Source organism: Chaetodon trifascialis, chromosome 23 (assembly GCF_039877785.1).
Source record: "Chaetodon trifascialis isolate fChaTrf1 chromosome 23, fChaTrf1.hap1, whole genome shotgun sequence".
In the NCBI taxonomy this organism is placed as follows: Eukaryota; Metazoa; Chordata; class Actinopteri; order Chaetodontiformes; family Chaetodontidae; genus Chaetodon; species Chaetodon trifascialis.
The window spans coordinates 11668413-11687039 of NC_092078.1; the positions used below are offsets into that span (position 1 = coordinate 11668413).

Consider the following 18627-nt stretch of genomic DNA (forward strand, 5'->3'; position numbering starts at 1 on the left):
CGGCACACCATGACAAAAACAGAAAGGCAAACTCGTCCAGTGGCAGTGGGAAAGGAGTTAATTGCCTATTTTTAGCGGGTTTACACATTTGAAAAAACCCACATATATGTGCTTATTTTGGTGTAAAAGTAGTATAATTAACACTTCTGCCTGGTGGCCGACACCTCTGCCAGTTAACCTCACAGTGACGTCAGGACTCGAGGAAGTTATATCGCCAGAGAACAAACAGTCTGGTACATAACCCCCACATAAAATAACAGTTTGTTATTTTCACGCTTTGATTTTTGTCCAACTGAAGTAACATTCTAATTAGTGAGGTTTAGAGGTGATAGGAGGTGGATTTTGTGACCTTTGGACATAGCCAAACTAGTGGTTTCTCCATTTTTTCGGTCTTCATGCTTCGGGTACAGATAGAAGAGCGGTATCAATCTCCTCATCTAACCCTTGGCAGGAAAGCAAGTAAGCAAATAACATAAAGCGCATGAACTCCGCAGCGTGTTGTTGTGGCACCTTGTTATGGCTTCCAGTCCCCTGGCATGCGGTTCACCGCCACTTAGTTGCCTTTCTCATCTGTCCCTGATTGCCTTTATGGCTCTGTGGAATTTGGCACGCTATCTGTATGTGTGTGTTTGAGTGTGTGTGTCTGCTCATGCTCGAGTCTCCGGAGGAAACGAAAGCTCTTGCCATCGCTGGGCCACAGTGTCCCGAGAATGCCAGGCTTGCTAAGGGTACAGTAACCTGTCTGTCTGTCAGTGCAGATCTGTTTCAGCTGCAGGCATCCAGTTCCACCAGGCATGTCGTGTCCACTGCGTGCTGTCTGAGGGCATCATGCCACAAACCACCAGGCAGAAATGTAGACAGTGGGCACAACACTCTTCACACTGTAGCCAATGATCAGTCAGCTTGTCTGAGAACCCCAAGAGTATAATGTTTTCTTTATTTCTTAAGGGAAGTATCTCATTGCATGTAAATCCCATCTTACTGCTCAAAACAAACATGCTGCTGGATGAATAAGCGTGAATTTGCTTAAACATTTTGAGTTCCACATAAGAAGATTAAGGCATCATAAGGCAGAAATCCAGGATTTTATGTCATCTAATGACAAGTTCACCTGAGATACAGCATCTGATGTATCATCAGATTTTCCAATCAATAATCCAGCAGCTAGTAAAAAAAGAGACAGAGCAGCAGAAAATGATACTGTTATGATGTAGGTGAGGATGTCTATTGTTTCTGAACATCTGCTGCAGGCAAGTCATTGCCAGAAAAGTTGAAAGATGTTTTTTAGAGTAAAGGGGAATAAATATGACCTGGGATCAGTTTCATTCACAAAGATCCAGCATGTTTTTCACCTTCTGTCTACCTGCTTTTTCATTATTCTGCCTTTTCACTCTGCTGACAAAATTACTGCCATAGAACATACAAAGTAATTGGTCCATTAATCAGGCCGATATCTGGCATTTTGAGATAACGCCTGAGCTCACAAGGCTGATTAAACCTGTAGACGTGTATTTAGGTCATGATTTTTTTTAATCAAAAATAAGTACACTGCAGACAGAGAGCAAATCTACTTAAGCAAACAGAGACAACACAGACATTAACATTATTGTGAAATAAATGTTTATTTAAATTCAGCAACTGTGTCGCATTCGTAATTATAATCAAACAACGACATGAGACCGGCATTACATTTTGCCTATCGGCTGATCCGCTCTCTAAATATCGGCTTCGGCCATTGAAAAACCTCTATCAGTCGACCACTATACATAATACCTAAAAAATGCTGACACAGCACTCTGTCTTTCACCAATACTCACAGAAGAGGAAGCACATCTACAAAGAGAATATGGTCTTTCAGCTTCCAAAGGTTTTTACAGAAATTCTCCATGTTTCTGTTGCACAATATTGTTTATATAGAAAAACTGAAAAAGTAAAGTTTAGGTCATAACTCCATTCGCTGCATATGTCTCCGCAGCTTATCTTTAACTTTAATGTTCCCTTTGAATCTCATCAGTTCATTCACACTGCAATTAGTCTGGTTTTCCATGAGGCTTTTGAGGGACGCCGATAAACACGTCTGCTCGATATTGTGTCAGCACATCACAATTCATATGACTCATCTCCTTTATTTCCTGGAACATGAAAAAAGCCTAATTGCTGCATGGAGATGACAAGCATTGAGGGTCATGTAACACTTCAGCACCGCAGGCCCAGACCTCACAGTGAATGCTGCTGCTGCCAGTGTGGCTGCTTCAAATTTCAGCATCTTGCGCTGCGCTGCAGCCCACTGGCTACCTACAGAGACCACCTGGGCAGAGGTCTGGTTGGGTGCATGTCTTCTGTTGACAACGTACGTGTGTGAAAGAAAGAGAGACGGAGAAGGAGAGGGAATTGACAGACAGCTTGGCCCGGCTGTCAGCTGCCACTCGGTTCCCATTACGACTTCTCTCATGTCCAAGCCCCATTCAGTCTGCTTCTCCAAACTTCTGCACGCCTCAGGTACTGTTTTGGAGGCCAGCTGAATGTCCATCTGACAGAGAGACTGCAAAGGAAAAGCCCGTAGAGAAAGCAGAAATGAAGCAAGGGCCCATTTCCCACGTTGTTCTTGGCTCCTGTCTGCCCCCGAAGACTTAAGCGAACACTTCCAAAACAAAGAGTTTGTCTGTGTAGGTGCCCAAATAGCCAACCCACGCATATATGCACACTTGCACAAAGACAGAGACACACTCACGCTGGGACATAAAAAATGTTATTCTAATTCCTTCTAAGTGCCTATTTAAGCAGCTGTTTTCTGTAAACACTGGCTCGGACATTTGGATTTAGATCATTCTCAATTATATCATAATTACTAGGACACTGTCTGGTTGTCAGCAACAGCACCCAGAAAATATAGCCGTGAATTGCTGCCCCTTTGCCAGCACAAACAGCCGGCCTGCTAATCCCGGCACGGCTCTGTGAAAACAAAACATGGCGGGGTCATGTGGGACGGTGTCCGACCCACACGAAGGATAGCCTTCTGTGGTCATTTTCTCACCTCCCATCTGACCCAAGTATGCGCTCATTGACAGGCTTAGCAATTAAATCTGCGCCTCGCAGGTCGACCACTGGAGCGCCTCTCCAACGATGCAGTGACACTTTTTACGTCCGTCCTGAGAAAATCATTACTGAAAATCATCATCATCAAGGTGGAAGTGGCAGGGGGTCGGGGTGTGGTCCCGCAGGAACATGGAGAATCTCATTTCAAAGCAAGACTGCTCACACACTGACCTTTTCTCACACTTTTCACCTTGTATAGTTGTTGCCTCATTTTCTGTCTTGATCCTCTCAGTGGGAAATGTAGACGGTTAACTTGACCGTCTTAGTTAATGAGCCAGATTCATTATTTGAGGATTACATCCGACAGGTGCACAGAGCCCTGCTTAACAAGACCCTGGTCTTGTCTGTATGTAGCTATAAATCTGAGGTTGCTGCCCTGCTACACACACTTGGTCTGTGTAGGTCTGTTGTTTATTAAGGGCTGAAGTAATGGTTATTTCTAGAGGGAAGGCATCTTGTTAAAATGTAATTCATTTCTGCATGCACGACCTCTCCGGTTCCAGGGTTGGGTTGAAGCTGGGAAGAATAATAGTGCCAAATTTAGCAGCAGGGCTACAAAACATTTTGTAGCTATTTTGGTCCCAGATGTTGAAACTCTGGTGTAAATTCCCACTGACAACAAGAACACAGCCAATATTTAGTCCACCCCTACTTGATCAAAATGACAGCCAGACATTTCCTCACGATGGTAGCGCTATTCATTTCAAGTCCTTTTTCTACGTTGGTCCAGTAATATCTCCAATAATTACACCGTATCGTGTTTTTCCAGTGCTGTATTTGTGATTGTGCTAATGCAATAAACTGTTTAATTCTGAACAGAGCTGAAAGGTGCATTCTTTAGCCTGACTCAGCACATGCAGAGATGAAAGGTAATGGGTGCCTTTGAGCAAACAGCTGCAATCATGACTGTAATGCATGCGAAAACATCACTGATATGAGTGAAGATTTGCATTAACATTTATCTGAATCTGACCTCAAGTTTTTTTCATATATATATATATATATATATATATATATATATATATATATATATATATATATATAAATTTGTCCTGTCATACAATTGTAATGTAGTTACTTTCCAGACATCTTGAGAACCTTGAGGTCATTTAGAGAACTCTCAGCTATCTGTAGTTTGACTCAAACTTATTCATAAACCCACTGTATTAACAGAATCCACAGTGCAGGTTTGATGGACAGTCCAGCAGACCTGTGGTCGACGCTCTGGCTGCGCTGTCTGACAGCAGATGTCTTAAAGGCCGCAGCAGAGTTTTGAGGGTCGAGTTAACCAAAGCGCACCGCCGCTCTAAAGACATGTCACTTTCTTTCTCCTCTGCTCTAAAGCCACATCTCTGCCTCTTTTCCTCATGATCTAAAGAGCATGAAAGGACAGCCACTCTCCCGCTGTCCTTTCTCTTCCTGTCTGCGCTCTTTCTTACGCAGCGCCTCTGACTGTGTGTGATCTGGAGGTGTGACACTTTCCCAGTAGCCTGCAGGTATCTGTTACCCAGCCAGGAGGCTTGGCACGCTGCCCACACCCATACCTGTCTCGGAGGGCACAATAGAGGGATGCTGTGTGAGGGTCCCTTCTCCGGACCTGCCAGCCTCTGTAACCCCTGCTGCCACCTGCGCACCAGCAGACCCCTCGGGGGAACAGGAGGGCAGGGCCTCCACGGCTGATCTTTGGACTGCAGAATGAGAGACGCAGTCAAGACTTGGCTCAGATCATTACCGCCACTGTGTTATGAGCTGTGCACATGTCTATTTGTCTTGAAAGGACGGACTTACTCTCTCATCTAATCATGTACTAATTCTGTTTCCAGTCACCTAAATCTCATTTGCATGTGCTCCTTTGGATGCATGTCTCTTTATTGCTACACTGAAACCAGTGCCTTCCTGATTGTGCATGATCATCCTTACCAAATACATTTTGTTTCTACTTTTTAAAAATATCTTAATATTTGCATGGTGTTCTGGAGCTACATAGCAGATAAATAAGTGAATTAAGTAAGGTGTGTGTAATCAGAGTTTGTTTTCTTGCACCACGTTTGACATGCTTCATATTTTGTGCATGATATGGCCACAGTTGTTGACTTGAAAATCACATATTACAAAGGTAGCAGGGAAACTTCTGGAGAGGACCCAGGTTGTGATGCCACATGGCTGTGATGACTAAGAACTTTGTCTACTTTGGTGTCATCTAGTGGCCTACATCTGTAATACTAGGAAGTACGCTCGTAAAGTATAAATAGGCACAGTACTGATGACTGGTTTGGCCATCAGATAACAGTTAGAAATATACTGTATTGGATTTGCTTGAATTATACAATAGAATTAGTTAATAGGGCCTTAAAGTCAGTCGTACTTAAACAGAATTTGAATAAAACGACTCCTGCTAATGGCCAATATCTTCCCAATGATGAAGAATGCGGGGAAAACTACTCCTCAAATGCAATCCAACAGCTCGGCTAAACAGATGGATTTAAATCTGAATAAATTACGACTTTCACTTTCTGTTTTCATTTAAAGGGAGTAGCAGCATATTCATTTCCAGTTACACATCATTCAGTTACTTGGCATCCAAAACAGTCTGTGATTGCAAAAAATAAAATAAAATAAAGAATAAATTCCAGCATTTAGTCCTTCTATTGTGAAATGATCTTTCCAGAGAGCAGAAACAATGTTTGACTCAAAGTGCAGTGTGGCCTGGGGGGTTTGGACATTTTATCTTTATCTGATAGGAGGCAAGATTCTCGGCTTTAGAGAGTCAAGTTAGGACACTGAACCAAAATGACCCTGACTGTGTCGCTGTATTTAGACAAGGTGGCTAATTAGAGCTCTAAAACGTAGTGTTTTGATTTAACTCTGCTCAAAAAAGTTTATGATAGAAATATTCTGTTTAATAGGTTTGTTATGTTGAAATCAAATTATATAAATTTCTATATGAAATGATCCCATTTTTCCCCCATAAACTCTCATTTCTAAACAGTCCACGCATCAGAATCCAAGCGGTCTGACCAAAGTGACAGTTAAACTATAACCAGCGCATTGAACACATCATCACTGAAACTCATATTTTTGCACATAGACAGCATTGTGGTCATGCTCCAACTTGGACCTCAAAACACAACATTTTACCATTTCCAGACTCAAAAGATATTTGACCTGACCATAATCTTTTATGCTCATAATTAGCCCTATTATAGATTGAAGCATGTAATCCAGATGAGTCATAATTCCTGATCAACCGGTTGTACTTTGCTTGCCACCAAGTCACAGAAAAGCTGACAAAGGCAATTAAAAGAATATGACGTGGAGAGTGAAATATGAGCGGATCAATGTCCATTATGTCAATGTCATATCTGCATGTGGAGGAAGGCCTACATGCTGTACATTACAGTGGATTGTCTATCAGTTAGTTATACTGCTCTTAAATAAATCAGAACTCACTTAAAAATCGTCTTCATGGACTTTCTTCAGGCAAAATCTTATTAAAGATTACAATCTGTGGTTTACTGCAGCCAACATTTTCATATGGGGTCTATTTGAGTCGCACAAGGGCTGATAAATGGGCCCCAAGGGGTTCATCTACAGAATCCAGGACCCCAATGTGATAGCCAAGTGGAGGATCTGAACTAAGCCCATGTTTCCTCATATGGCTTCCAAATGGGTGGCATCAAAGAAACCACATTAACACTTCATTTACATTTTTAATAACATATAAAAATTCTTCACAGAAATGACACATAGAAGAAATATTGAAGTGCTCTCAAATTAGGACCAGAGTCACACATGTGGCTCTGAAGAGCTACTGGCAAACACAGACCTGTTCATCTGCGGCTAAACCGCTGACGTATGGTACAAGTCAGGCCATTAGATTAAGTCATACGAAATGCATTGAGCGAGGTGTTAGGTTGGTCGGATTTCTTGCATCCATTTGAAAATATCACCTAATGGTTCTCATAAATAGCATGAGAGCAAGTATACAGCTACACTGGCTCCTTTCCATGGTGAGTAAATACTCTGACAGCGAATTAAAATGAACTGGACTGAGTTTTTGTGTTCAAAACTGCAGCAGATGATCAAAAACAGAGTCCATAAACTAAGAGCTTTAAAAGTCATTAGTCATTAGATTAACTGCATTATGTGATATGTATGGTATGTACATCATCTTCACACATGCAGTTTGCCTTCGTGTATGTAGACGTGTAGAAAATATCCTATTTTTGCCAACAAAAGCCGCAAAAACTATTATCCAGAACACGATATTTTGCCTTTTTAGCACAAAATACAGAACTTAGTGGTCACAGTTATTATGATATGAAATTATATGGAGGGCTGAGGTTTGCATTTCTTTATTTGTATCCTGCAGAGAAAATATCAAGCGCCAGTATCTATATATGGTCAATTCAATTCAATATTCCTTTAATCGTCCCACGAGGGAAAATTCCAATTCACAGCAGCACCAATAAAGCGGATAGAATAGTATAAAAAGTGCATGCAAGTTAAACACAACATGTAAATACAAAAGGGTGGGATAAAAAGAAAACGTCATCCTTAAAAAAAATTGTAAATAGTATTTTGATGCCTTGATTTTCTCACACCATAGGGTCATAGGGGACATAGGGTCCACTTGATAATTTGACAGCTGTAGTTAACGTACAACTACTTCTTCAAACGTAGTACTATAGCCTACTTGAGCAGATGCCCTGAGGGCATGGAAGACCTTAAAAATAATATTCTGACAAAAAAACGGCTTATGAAATGTTAAGAAACCAGACTGCTGTTAATGTGTCATAGCTTTCTTCGGACGGCTGATTTCAGAGGAATTCCCCGACTTTACTTTTACCTCTTTTACCTTTGCCCCAGAAATATCACGTCATCCTGCTGCGCCACATCTCGCGATAATTACGGCATATAAATATAACTGCTCTCGCCTCACAGTAGTATCAGTCAGTTCACTTCCTACTTGGACAACTGTCTAACTCTCGGTGAGTCTTTACTTTTATCTCTGTAAAACTATTTTTTAAACAGCGTGACAACTATAGTTCAGTTGTCTTTGAAGCAAAAGTAGCCTACAGCTAATTGTAGCCTTTATCATTATATTAGCTGTCAGGGCAGACTACTGTAATACGGAAGTAATAGACCTTTATTTAAGTCCTCCGGTTGGTTTCTTGAGGAAAAGCCGACATAATTAACACTTTTGAACAGAGATGTTACACGTTGTGTCCTCTCTCCACAGGTTGTGTTTCAGCAGACATGGCACCAGGTGACGTTATCTCCAACCAGGTGAGTTTGCCTTGAAGATAACTGTAATGAATGTGAAACTAGAAAACTAGAAAGAACTTAAGTCAAATGTATGTGTCATTGTCCAGTTTCTCTATTATAAACTGTGAAAAATAAGTATTGTAAGCCTGCTTCTGTTTGTATTTGCGAGCAGAATGTGGTGGACAGGGTGACCAGCCTTCCTCTGGTCAGCTCCACCTATGACCTGGTGTCCAGCATGTACACCAGCACCAAGGACAACCACCCCTACATCAAGACGGTGTGTGAGGTCGCCGAACAAGGGGTCAGGAACATCAGCTCTGTGGTCTTCACCACTGCTTCACCCATCATCGACAAGCTGGAACCTCAGAGTAAGCGTCCTTCAGTCTCTTTTTCCTTGAGATAACGCGCTGAATCCATCTGCGGACATGCCTTCAAAAGGATGTCAAAACAAAGTCCAGTCAACCGAATCTGTGAGGTTAATGACGTGCTGACCAGCTGAGTCACAGAGCTAGAAACAGGAAGTTCATGCTGGGATGTTTACTCATCTTGATCTTTCACCCAGTTTCTGTTTTCTCATAATCTCCCTGATTTGAGCCACAAAAAACTTCATGTAAAATCCACTTAACTTCTCTCCTTATTTTTCATTCTGTTTATCGATGGCATCTTGGTTTCAGCTTGCCTTGTCTTGTCTAATTTGCTTACTTTTTTGTTGCCTGCAGTTGCCATTGCAAATGACCTGGCCTGTAAAGGTTTGGACAGGATTGAGAAAACCTTGCCCATTCTGCACCAGCCGTCTGAGCAGGTATGTTCTGGATTAGTGACCAATGGCACAATCACATCCTGCCGAAGGTCAGCGAGGAGTTGTGCGTAAAAGAGAAATTACACAATATCGTAACGGTTTTCTGACTCATCAAGGTACAAGGTTCATTTATTTACCATTGCACAAAGCAGGGTTGTATAAGGAAATGGTAGCTGTAGTCCCTTGATGCCACTTAGAAAATAAAAATTGTGTAAATGGATGAAGAATTAATCAGCGTGTTGAGGATGAGCTGAGGAGCATAGGCAAGAAATTGCTCCATAGTCTGGTGGTGCACAAAAGAGACTCACGTATGACTTGCCAGACGGCAGCACTACTTTGCCATAATCATTTAAAAATGTTTCTCCCTGCCCAGATTGTTTCCAGTGCCAAGGATGTGGTAGCCACCGCTAAAGACGCTGTGACGGGCACAGTGTCCGGTGCTAAAGACACCGTCTCGGGCACTCTGACCAGCGCCGTGGAGAAGACTCGGGGAGCCGTGCAGGACAGGGTGGAGAAGACCAGGGCTGTTGTCAGCGTGGGTGTCAGCACAGTGCTGGAGAGCAGAGTGGCCCAGCTGGTCAGCAGCGGTGTGGACACGGCCCTCAGCACCTCAGAGAGCCTGGTGGAGCAGTACCTGCCTCTGACGGAGGATGAGCTAGGTGAGCGGATATGTCAAGATTTTTTTTTTTATTTAAAAATCTAAATTTTTGGTTGCTGTTCTGGCTCCAAATGTTTAAAAAAATGAAATGGAAATTGGACAGGCTGGGGAGATTAAGCTTGTTGTTCTGCAACAAGCTGTGTCAAAGGTCAGTTACTAACAGGCAGCTGGAGCATGTTGTTGACAGTGGATTCAGTCCAGTTTCCAGGAAAACTGGGTTAATTGGATTATGTTCTTCTGAGAATGAACATTTATATTGGCCAGTTTTCCTCTGTCATTAAAGAGGTCATTGTTCAGAGTGAACTGCCGCATGCAGAGGTTTACAACAAACTTGTACATTGTTAGTTTAAATGGGGATTGACGGGTGAAGAATGACATTCTTCCTGGCTTTTTTCAAGCCTCCAGCTCCTTCAGCATGCACAACGGATCAGACATCGTAAACAGACCTCAGGATAATCATATGTTGTTTGTTCATACCTGTCTCTCGCTTTGTGACAGAGATGGAGGCAAAGACTGTGAGAGGCTTTGGGGAGAAGGAGCCGAGCTACTACGTCCGCCTGGGTTCCCTCTCCACCAAGCTGCGTAAGCGGGCGTACACCAGGACCGTGGCCAAACTCCAAGACGCCAAGCAGCGAAGCAAGGAATTCATCTCTGAGCTGAACTCCACTGTTGACCTGGTGGGTCCCAGACACTGTCCTTAACATGAAATGTGGACAAAATTCAGCTGCTTACGAGTAATATTAGAAATTAGTTCCTTATTCACTAAAAGTCTGCTCTGAATTGGATTATAAAAACACATCATTTCTTTTCTGCTTGTGGACAAATGTTTGAAATGTTTTTGTAGATTGAATACGGCAGAAAGAATATTGACGGGGCCAACCAGATGGTCAATGACAAGCTGGGCTCCCTGGTGGTGTGGAAGTCCAATGGTTCAAACCAGAACGGTCATGAGGCGGAGGTAAGGAAGTGAACACAAACACGCGATGAGATGACACCCTCGGCGTGTCAAAGTGCAGCCTGTTCCACACACAACGTGGAGTTATCACGGGTTATTAACATCTGCTTATCTGCTCCACTCAGGCGATTGAGTCTCGCACTCTGGCCCTGGCTCGTTCCCTCACCCAGCAGCTCCAGACCACCTGCCTGGTCCTCGTCTCCAGCCTGCAGGGCCTCCCCAGCCATATCCAGCAGGAGGCGGCCTCCATCAGCGGCTCTGCCACACAGATCTACACCAGTTTCAGCAAGGCCAACAGGCTGGCGGACCTGTCCGACAGCGTGCTGACCAGCAGCAGAGTCCACCTGGGCAGAATTAAAGACTCCCTGGACGACGTCATGGACTATGTGGTCAACAACACGCCGCTCAACTGGCTGGTCGGCCCCTTCTACTCCCACACGGCCCCACAGCCAAGTCGCGCATTGCCCTCCAGTGGCGCAGGAGCCTCCTCCTCCAGCGCTCCCTCCACCCAGCCACATGAAGAGAAGCCCATGGAAGTGGAGATGGAGTCGCTACATTCAGAGCAGCACTAAAGATCAGCTTTATGTTCTGAGTTTAAGTCATACATTCGGCAAATATTTGACTTTCTTTTAACAATATTGAATGCATTAGAATGTAAAACTAATCTTTTATATAGTTTTATTTCAAACATTTTATATTTTAAATGATTCATTCTTGTTATCATATCACCTAAAATGTGATATTTGCCAATTCTGGGCCCAATTTTATAATAGAGACATTTGTTGGAAAAATGTAATCCTGTGCTTATTTCTACATAAACTTCACTGGAATCATATTTGGATTCACTGTCATCAAATAAAAAACCTGAATTAGCTTTCGTTTGCTTCTACTTCACTACTTCAACTATTTTGAGTCACTGTGATGTGCATGTAATTTTTTTCTTTTTACAGACTAGACTGCAATAACACTGACAATCATGTAGGATGATACAAATAAGCTTTATTATACATTTGTCTGTACGACAACCAAAGCACAACTAACACATCTCAAAAGCATTCAACTAAAAAAATGTCCTGATGTAAAAATGTTTAAAACTCCTGCTCACAGTGGATCTTTACTCATCGCTGGCAGTGCCTCGACACACACTCCATCAGGCTCTGAAAATCCAGTTTGCACATAAAGATTAATGGTTGGTACAAAGGTATGTTCAAAAGGCTTTCTGTCCTTTGTTCTGAAAGTGACAGCCACATTCATAAGTCACATGAGAAGAAACGAACTTTGTATTACCGTGAGCGTTTGCACCTGGTACCACGCCACATCGTCCAGCAAGTCAAAGTCAATCTGATCCTTGTTCTCCTCGGAGAAGCTGACCGTCTGGGGAGGAAGAACACAAATGGTGGCTGTTAGTGCGAACAGTTCAGAGAGTAAAGGATGGCTGACTTCCAAACAGCATTAAGTTAAAGATGACACATTTTCTTCAACACAGCTTTCTGTAGCCAGTGAGGAGTCTTCAGATTCTTGTTTGGGGGATTTTTTTGCCCATTCTTCCTGCAAAAGGCTTCGAGATCTGTGAGATCCTTGGGCCACCTTGCGCAGCTCTTTTGATTTCTACCCACAGATGTTTAGGTCGGAGGACTGTGAGGGTCATCGCAAAACCTCATATCTCTTTGGGTGCCCAAACTCCTTTCCTTTTTGTCCCTCTAAAATTGTACTAAACAGAAATGATGCATTAATCTTGCTCAAAAACTTGAAGTCTTTAACTTAATGACTTTTGGCAGTGAGGACTGTCTTCTTTCGAAAGGCACCAGGTAAGGAGGACAAAGACCATAAGTACCTGTCCCTGTGCTGTGGTCACAGTGACGTGTGCAGCGGAGCCCGCCATTGAACAGTGCAGGTTCCCGGTAGAGACGACAGACCTGATTCAGCACAATATTCACATGTCAGTTCAGTTCTTTTACAGCAGGTAAAAATTTAAAATTTATTTATTTAAATTTATTTACTTGAATCCAGACTACAGACAGACCTGAGTTTGGGTTTGCTCGGTCCAGTGTGGTCGCTGGGTTTTACCGAGCGGCTCTGGATCCTTTTGGAGGTGACAGAGGAGCCCCTGTAGAAAATGAGTGCAATGTCAGGGTCTCCATACATACTCGGTAAACAGACATGAATACTTTAACTCCCAGTCTTACCTGATATTTCCAGTGCTGTTACTACCAACTAATGTTCTGGTCCTTTTTGTCCCCTTTCCTCCCTAAAAAAGGAGGATAATTGTTCACATTTGGTACATGTACATATCATCTAATAATATACAGTATTGTCATTATTTCTCCACACTGAAACTCTACATACACTACTTCTGTTTACATGACACCTAATTCATGTCTGTCCTGTTGCTAAACCTTCCCCCACTCCCCCCCTCTCTCAAAGGGGATCTGGGTTGTACTGATCTTTAATATTAAATCAGACTTGCAAGCTTTATTTTATATTATTTTTAACTGTTTATGATCCCTGTGAAAAGCAGTTATCCCCTTCATGTGTATCAACATCAGCTGCTTACCTTTGCGGTCTTGGAGGGGCATGTCTGGGGTGGGGTGGCCTGACCCGGCGTACAATCAGTTGACTTCACTTTCAAAATAAAAGCACAGAAAATGACCTTTCAGGCGTGACTTGAACCTGCTGGTAGCGTCTTGATTTGACAAAGTCTCCTCACCTCTTTTACTGCGTACCCTCCTCAGGGGCTGGCGCATCTCAAGCGACTCATTCTACAAAAAAGTTAGAATTATGCCTGTTATAAGACCCCCCCCCCCCACCCCCCCACCCCCCCCACACACACACACACACACACACACACACACACACACATCTTTAGACGGCGGCGACAACTAACTCAACTCACCTTCATGGCGATTGACACCTCACTTGCTGAGCTTTCCTCCTCTAAACACAGACGACAGGTGATATGTGAGCGGGTCCCAGAAAAACAAACGAGTAAAGTTCTTAATTTACAAATGAGAGGGGGCTCACCGTTTATTAAATGCCCTATGAGTGTGCTTTGGAGAGATGGAGGCATCTTCATCAGTTCCACTTTGAAGACTTTGTCTATAGTTGCCAACATGTTCTCCATTTTGGCCTCGAGCTCGTTCATACGCTCTTGTGCTAAAGAAAAGAGGGGATTTTCGTCGTTTTTAGGACAAAAGAGGACCTACAACCCGAGATTTTGACCCTCAGCTACTTTCAAACCTTCTTTCTCAAACTGCTGAATGAAGAGAGCCAGTCTGCTCTGTCGCATCTCCCGGCTCAGCTGCTCTTTATTCTGGGCAGCTCCGGCGTTTCTCCTCCGCTTAACCGGCATCTTGCTGTCCAGCGCTCTGGAGGTTCAGTCCAGGTGGAAAGCAGCTCTGCGGCCCCATCAACACACACCTGCGACCGAATAACATTTGATTAAGGTATCCATGCGCCGGAAAGACACTCGTCAGTTTATCTGAGAGGTCTGTTTCCTACGGAGCCCCTCTAGGGTCAGGGCGAGATTTGTTTTATTTACTTTTGCGTTTCTTTGCAATAAGTTGTGCGCTCTCTCGCAAAAAGGACCGTGAGGTAACACTAAATAAACAAATTAATTTAAAATAAATTGACCCTAGAGGGGTTCCGTATATTAAAGAGGAAATATGTGAGTGTGAGAATACAAAAAGCAAATTGTAAAAGTACATGATTACTCCTTAAAAAAATAAAAAAGTTAGATTTTTCTATGGTATAAAAATATTTTACAACCACCCAAGCTTCCTTTCTGCCTGCCTTTTTTTTTCTTTCAAGTGGTCGGGCACGACCACTTCCGGCATGGTTAAAATGCGTTCATCTGGGCCAGCAGGTGGGGTAGTTTTTTTCCATCACGTGTCCACTGTTAGGATGAGACTACAGTGCAGAAAGACATCAAAGACTACTTACAAACAAAACAGACACCAGCCTCCAGACAGGAGACAATAGAATGATGTAAAATAACATGATTGTGCAGCTTTTCACACCCATCACCAAATACAAACTCTCATTGATGGGAGGGGAGGGAGACAAAAAAATGGACACATTTCACTTGCAATCAGTTCACAAACTGGTTTATTGCAGCGCACTTAAGTGTAGACATTCAGTTCCTTTCCACAGGACGGTAAAGATCACTTAATCTATTGTTAAAGAACAGTCTCTTCTGTACATCCTCTGCCATAAGAAGGTCAAATTTACAAAGTCAGTACAGGGTGGAAAAAGACAGATTAAAAGGGAACGAGGGGGATTGTTAGTCGTAAAAATGCTAAGTTACTATGCTGTCTGCAATCCAAATTTCAACAATACAAAAATAAATAATTGAGAATTTCTTTTTTTTTTTTTCTCAGAGAAAAACTACTGTATGTTGCTAATATTTTGAGGTGGTCTCATCTCATCCTCGCCCTGGGTTAAGGTCAGGGTTCAAGCTATACGCAGTGCAAATTCAACATTTCACAATGTTATTGTTTCTGTACAAGTCACTCTCTCAAGTCTACAATAAGACCATCTACGCATTCATCACAGCACTGTGCTTTTATTCTGTCTGTTTCAGCATTTAGTGGAATGTCATGTTGGAAAATGAACACAGTATCAGCAGTACTGAAGAAGCCCTTTGCAGTATAAAGCTCTAATTGCTACACATATCCAAAGCTACTGTGTGTAAACCATAAAAGTAACCTTGTCTGCAAAGAGTATACCCAATTTAAAAAAAATTGCTAGAGTAAGGAATAGCCCCAGTACATGTAAGTTACAGTTCTCATTTAACTTTGCAATAAGGCATATTAGCTGAACACAGTATGCTACTGTTAAAAAAACGCAGATATTAAAAACACAAGTTGGTCACTGAGGCGCCGCACCGAGCCGTCTTTCCCTGCATGAGAACACGTGTCTTGTTTTACTGTGTAGCAATCAGTAGTGTGGCATGTCTGTTCACGTCAGACTGATGTATTTTGTTATGATCTCGCCATCTAATGGGGTTGGTGTTAATCACAAGTGTTGCTGCAGAGATCAGTGATACTTCTTTAAGACCTGTTTCGATTGCCGGGCATCTGGAATGTTGCAGAGTCAATTTTAGTGATTGGTAGTTAGTGATTGTCCTCTGTCCTCTCCCACTGACGTGTGCTTCCAACACATATTTACACAGAGAGCCTCACTTTGAGCCTGTACAATGAAACGAACTTGAATATTCATTAAGACTTGGGTCACACAAACAGTCAAGGCGTCGAGACTTGTTGCCTCCAAAAAAAAAACACCCCCAAAAAGACCCCCCAAAGCAAGTACAAAAAGACAGGTGGACTCGAGTTACTGCTTTTTTTCACAGTCTCAAACAACTCAAACTGATCTAATCTGCAGATAGTTAGGACAGATTGAAGCCAACTGGGCAAAAGGCTGTGAGACAGGGAACGGACTGCATGATTACACACACACACACACACACATACACATACACACAAACACAGATATGTCTACACCATAGGGGCAGTCAATACATTCTGTACAGTGATTCATCATTCTATACACCATCTGTGAAGAAACACACAAGTCCCAAAGGATTCACTGTAGCTTTCCAAGCAATTTACAGAAACAGTCCCACCTGTAAGTAGCTGCTTGCAAAGCCCATGAATAGGTTGTGAAAAAAAGCCAACAATAGGCATCCTCCAAGACAAGGAGAAAAAGTAGTACCATGTTTGAGCAACTGGAGGTGTTTGAATACAGAAATCTTTTTTTTTTTTTCCTCACACCCCGGCCCGCCGCCTATCCGTCCCTCTTCCCGTTGCACTTGGCCAGTTGGATTTTTTATTTTTGCTGCAGGTCTTGGTGGTCAGATGAAGGGGGCCCCAAAGCGTTTAAGGCACCACTGGATGCTGGGGCTGGGCGGTCGATCAATGCGGTGCAAAGATTTGAGCTGCTCGGCGCTCAGTTGGTCGTAAGCCAGGCGGTACTCCCTGTCGAAGGCCTCTGCGGACAGACAGAAAGGGGTCATCAAAATGACATGATGTAACAGCAGCCTTCAGGCTCAGGCGAAATATATTTATCTCTTCACTTCACTTTGACCCATTTACTCACCAACGTCGATGTTCTCCCTCCCCAAGGCCACCAGTGAGAGGAACAAGATTTCTCTGTAGATACTCCTGAGAGACGGGACACAGAAGAGGTGTTTTCATTCTCAGTACAAGAATAGAATTGTACAAATGCTTTGCAGCAAAACCCTGATCCAATAAAAAGAAGCAAAAAGTCTGAGGAAGGGGGCAAAGACTAACCTCTGCCGTTTGACACCCTCTGGTCGCCGTTTGATCTCTCGGATCAGCAGGTTGATTGGCCCGTAGACGTCGTTGGTCTGGATGTTACGAACAATCGTGTTGAGGAGGGTACGAACCTCCTGGTGGTCTGTTGGAGCCAACGTCCCCTTCTTCTCCACTAGAAAACAAGGCACTTGCCATCAGAAAAACTTAAATTCTATCCGTTTTAGGAAGGACCCCCAAGTGTGACACCTTCTGGCTATCAATCCAAGGAGGTAAAGTGATGAAATTTCCTTGACACTATTAGTTAAATATGCAACAAATACATGTGCAAAACAGCAAAGACTAGATAGATAAATAAAAAGCTGATATAGATCTGACTTTTCAAACAATGCCAACCAAGTTAAAATGTGTTTACCCTTGATCAATATTTGTTAAAGGATTTGAAAAGTCTTGACATTGTCTCCCCCTAGTGGGAGAGCTAGTTTTCTACAAACAGCATTAAGCCATCAGAAAATCTCATAAAACATAGCGGTGTCAAGTGAGTATTATTTCTATAACATTTTTTTGGGATGTCAGCCAGTAGAATAATGACTAATACGAGGGGGGGGACAACTACTGCCTGATGTGTGTCGGTGTGCACACTCACAGAAAGTCCTCCAGAGCAGGTAGAGGGCATCTCCGTGGTCCTGGTGCAGGTTGATGTTGTCCCACAGGAGCTGGACGTATACCTGCTTACTGTCCTGGGACAGTGACGTCAGGGGCAGCTGCCAAGACAAACAGGGAAAGGTGAAGGAACGCCATAATAAAAGAGACAGAATAGTGACATGTGACATGTTCAGCCTCAAACCTGTACTCCTTTGTTGCAGTGTTCAGAGGTAAGGATGAGACCAGGCAGGTGAGTGGGAAGGTCCAGGCGACGGAAATACCACACCAGGTTCCAGAAGATGATGGGGTGCTGATTGAGGAACTTGTGGGTGTAGATCACCTGGTAGGACATGACAGAGAAGTTGGACTTCCCAAAGGGCAAACCTCTCACGATCTTGTGTGACGTATATTAGCTGTGTAGCAGACATTTGCTGTAGACTGAGAGATTATGTGAGTACTTTACCTGATCTCCCTCGTTCTCCAACAGGGTCTCCAACTCCTTGCGCAGCACCAAGGGGCTGAGGTACGGTACGGACACAGGCTTGGGGTTTGGCCGTTTGGTCCCCATGCCATCCTGACAAACACATGTAAACGCCAACCATTTTCATTTCACTGCAGCTACAGTGGTTTCTGCTGCATTTACGCACAATGGGGTGTAGTTTGTGACTGTACGGAGCACTGACCGACACCTCCTGCAGGCTGCTGGGCAGACTAGTGGTGGAGACACCATGTCCAGGTCTCTGGGAGTAGTCCAGGCTCTGCAGCGGGCCACCGACACTGTTGCTGCGCGTCAGTGACGTCCCACTGCATCTCTGCTGCTTCCCTGCTGCCTGGTGCTCCAGGAGACCCAGGGGGTCCGACTGCACCGGCTCAGGAATCAGACTGGAAACAAAAGAGGCAAAGAGGACTCAAGATAAGGTGGCGCTACAAGAAAATG

At 43.4% G+C, this 18627-nt stretch overlaps 3 protein-coding genes across 4 annotated transcripts in view; 1 reads left to right on the top strand and 2 right to left on the bottom strand.

Annotated features, from left to right (window-relative positions):
* Window positions 1-8015: 8015 nt before the first annotated feature.
* Window positions 8016-11611, top strand: plin2 (perilipin 2). Its single transcript, XM_070993137.1, has 8 exons — window positions 8016-8087; window positions 8339-8385; window positions 8537-8732; window positions 9084-9166; window positions 9537-9822; window positions 10320-10498; window positions 10666-10779; window positions 10902-11611. Exons 2-8 carry the CDS (start codon window positions 8356-8358, stop codon window positions 11346-11348), a joined length of 1335 nt encoding a protein of 444 aa, XP_070849238.1. The 5' UTR covers window positions 8016-8087; window positions 8339-8355; the 3' UTR covers window positions 11349-11611.
* A 145-nt stretch (window positions 11612-11756) lies between these two features.
* On the bottom strand, window positions 11757-14285 carry cdca9 (cell division cycle associated 9). Its single transcript, XM_070993632.1, has 10 exons — window positions 14014-14285; window positions 13798-13929; window positions 13670-13710; window positions 13484-13535; window positions 13331-13398; window positions 12963-13024; window positions 12800-12883; window positions 12611-12692; window positions 12064-12150; window positions 11757-11933 (listed from the first exon to the last, which is right to left on the bottom strand). Exons 1-10 carry the CDS (start codon window positions 14123-14125, stop codon window positions 11895-11897), a joined length of 759 nt encoding a protein of 252 aa, XP_070849733.1. The 5' UTR covers window positions 14126-14285; the 3' UTR covers window positions 11757-11894.
* Window positions 14286-14862: 577 nt separating this feature from the next.
* dennd4c (DENN/MADD domain containing 4C) overlaps window positions 14863-18627 on the bottom strand; it is a 30830-nt gene continuing 27065 nt past the window's right edge. For both annotated transcript variants that reach the window (XM_070992973.1, XM_070992972.1), the window contains 7 exons: window positions 18374-18572; window positions 18154-18264; window positions 17893-18030; window positions 17692-17809; window positions 17064-17220; window positions 16870-16934; window positions 14863-16761 (listed from right to left, as the gene is read on the bottom strand). In XM_070992973.1, the coding sequence (XP_070849074.1) occupies window positions 16625-16761; window positions 16870-16934; window positions 17064-17220; window positions 17692-17809; window positions 17893-18030; window positions 18154-18264; window positions 18374-18572 (925 nt within the window). In that variant the 3' untranslated portion in view covers window positions 14863-16624. The remainder of the gene's footprint in view (window positions 16762-16869; window positions 16935-17063; window positions 17221-17691; window positions 17810-17892; window positions 18031-18153; window positions 18265-18373; window positions 18573-18627) is intronic.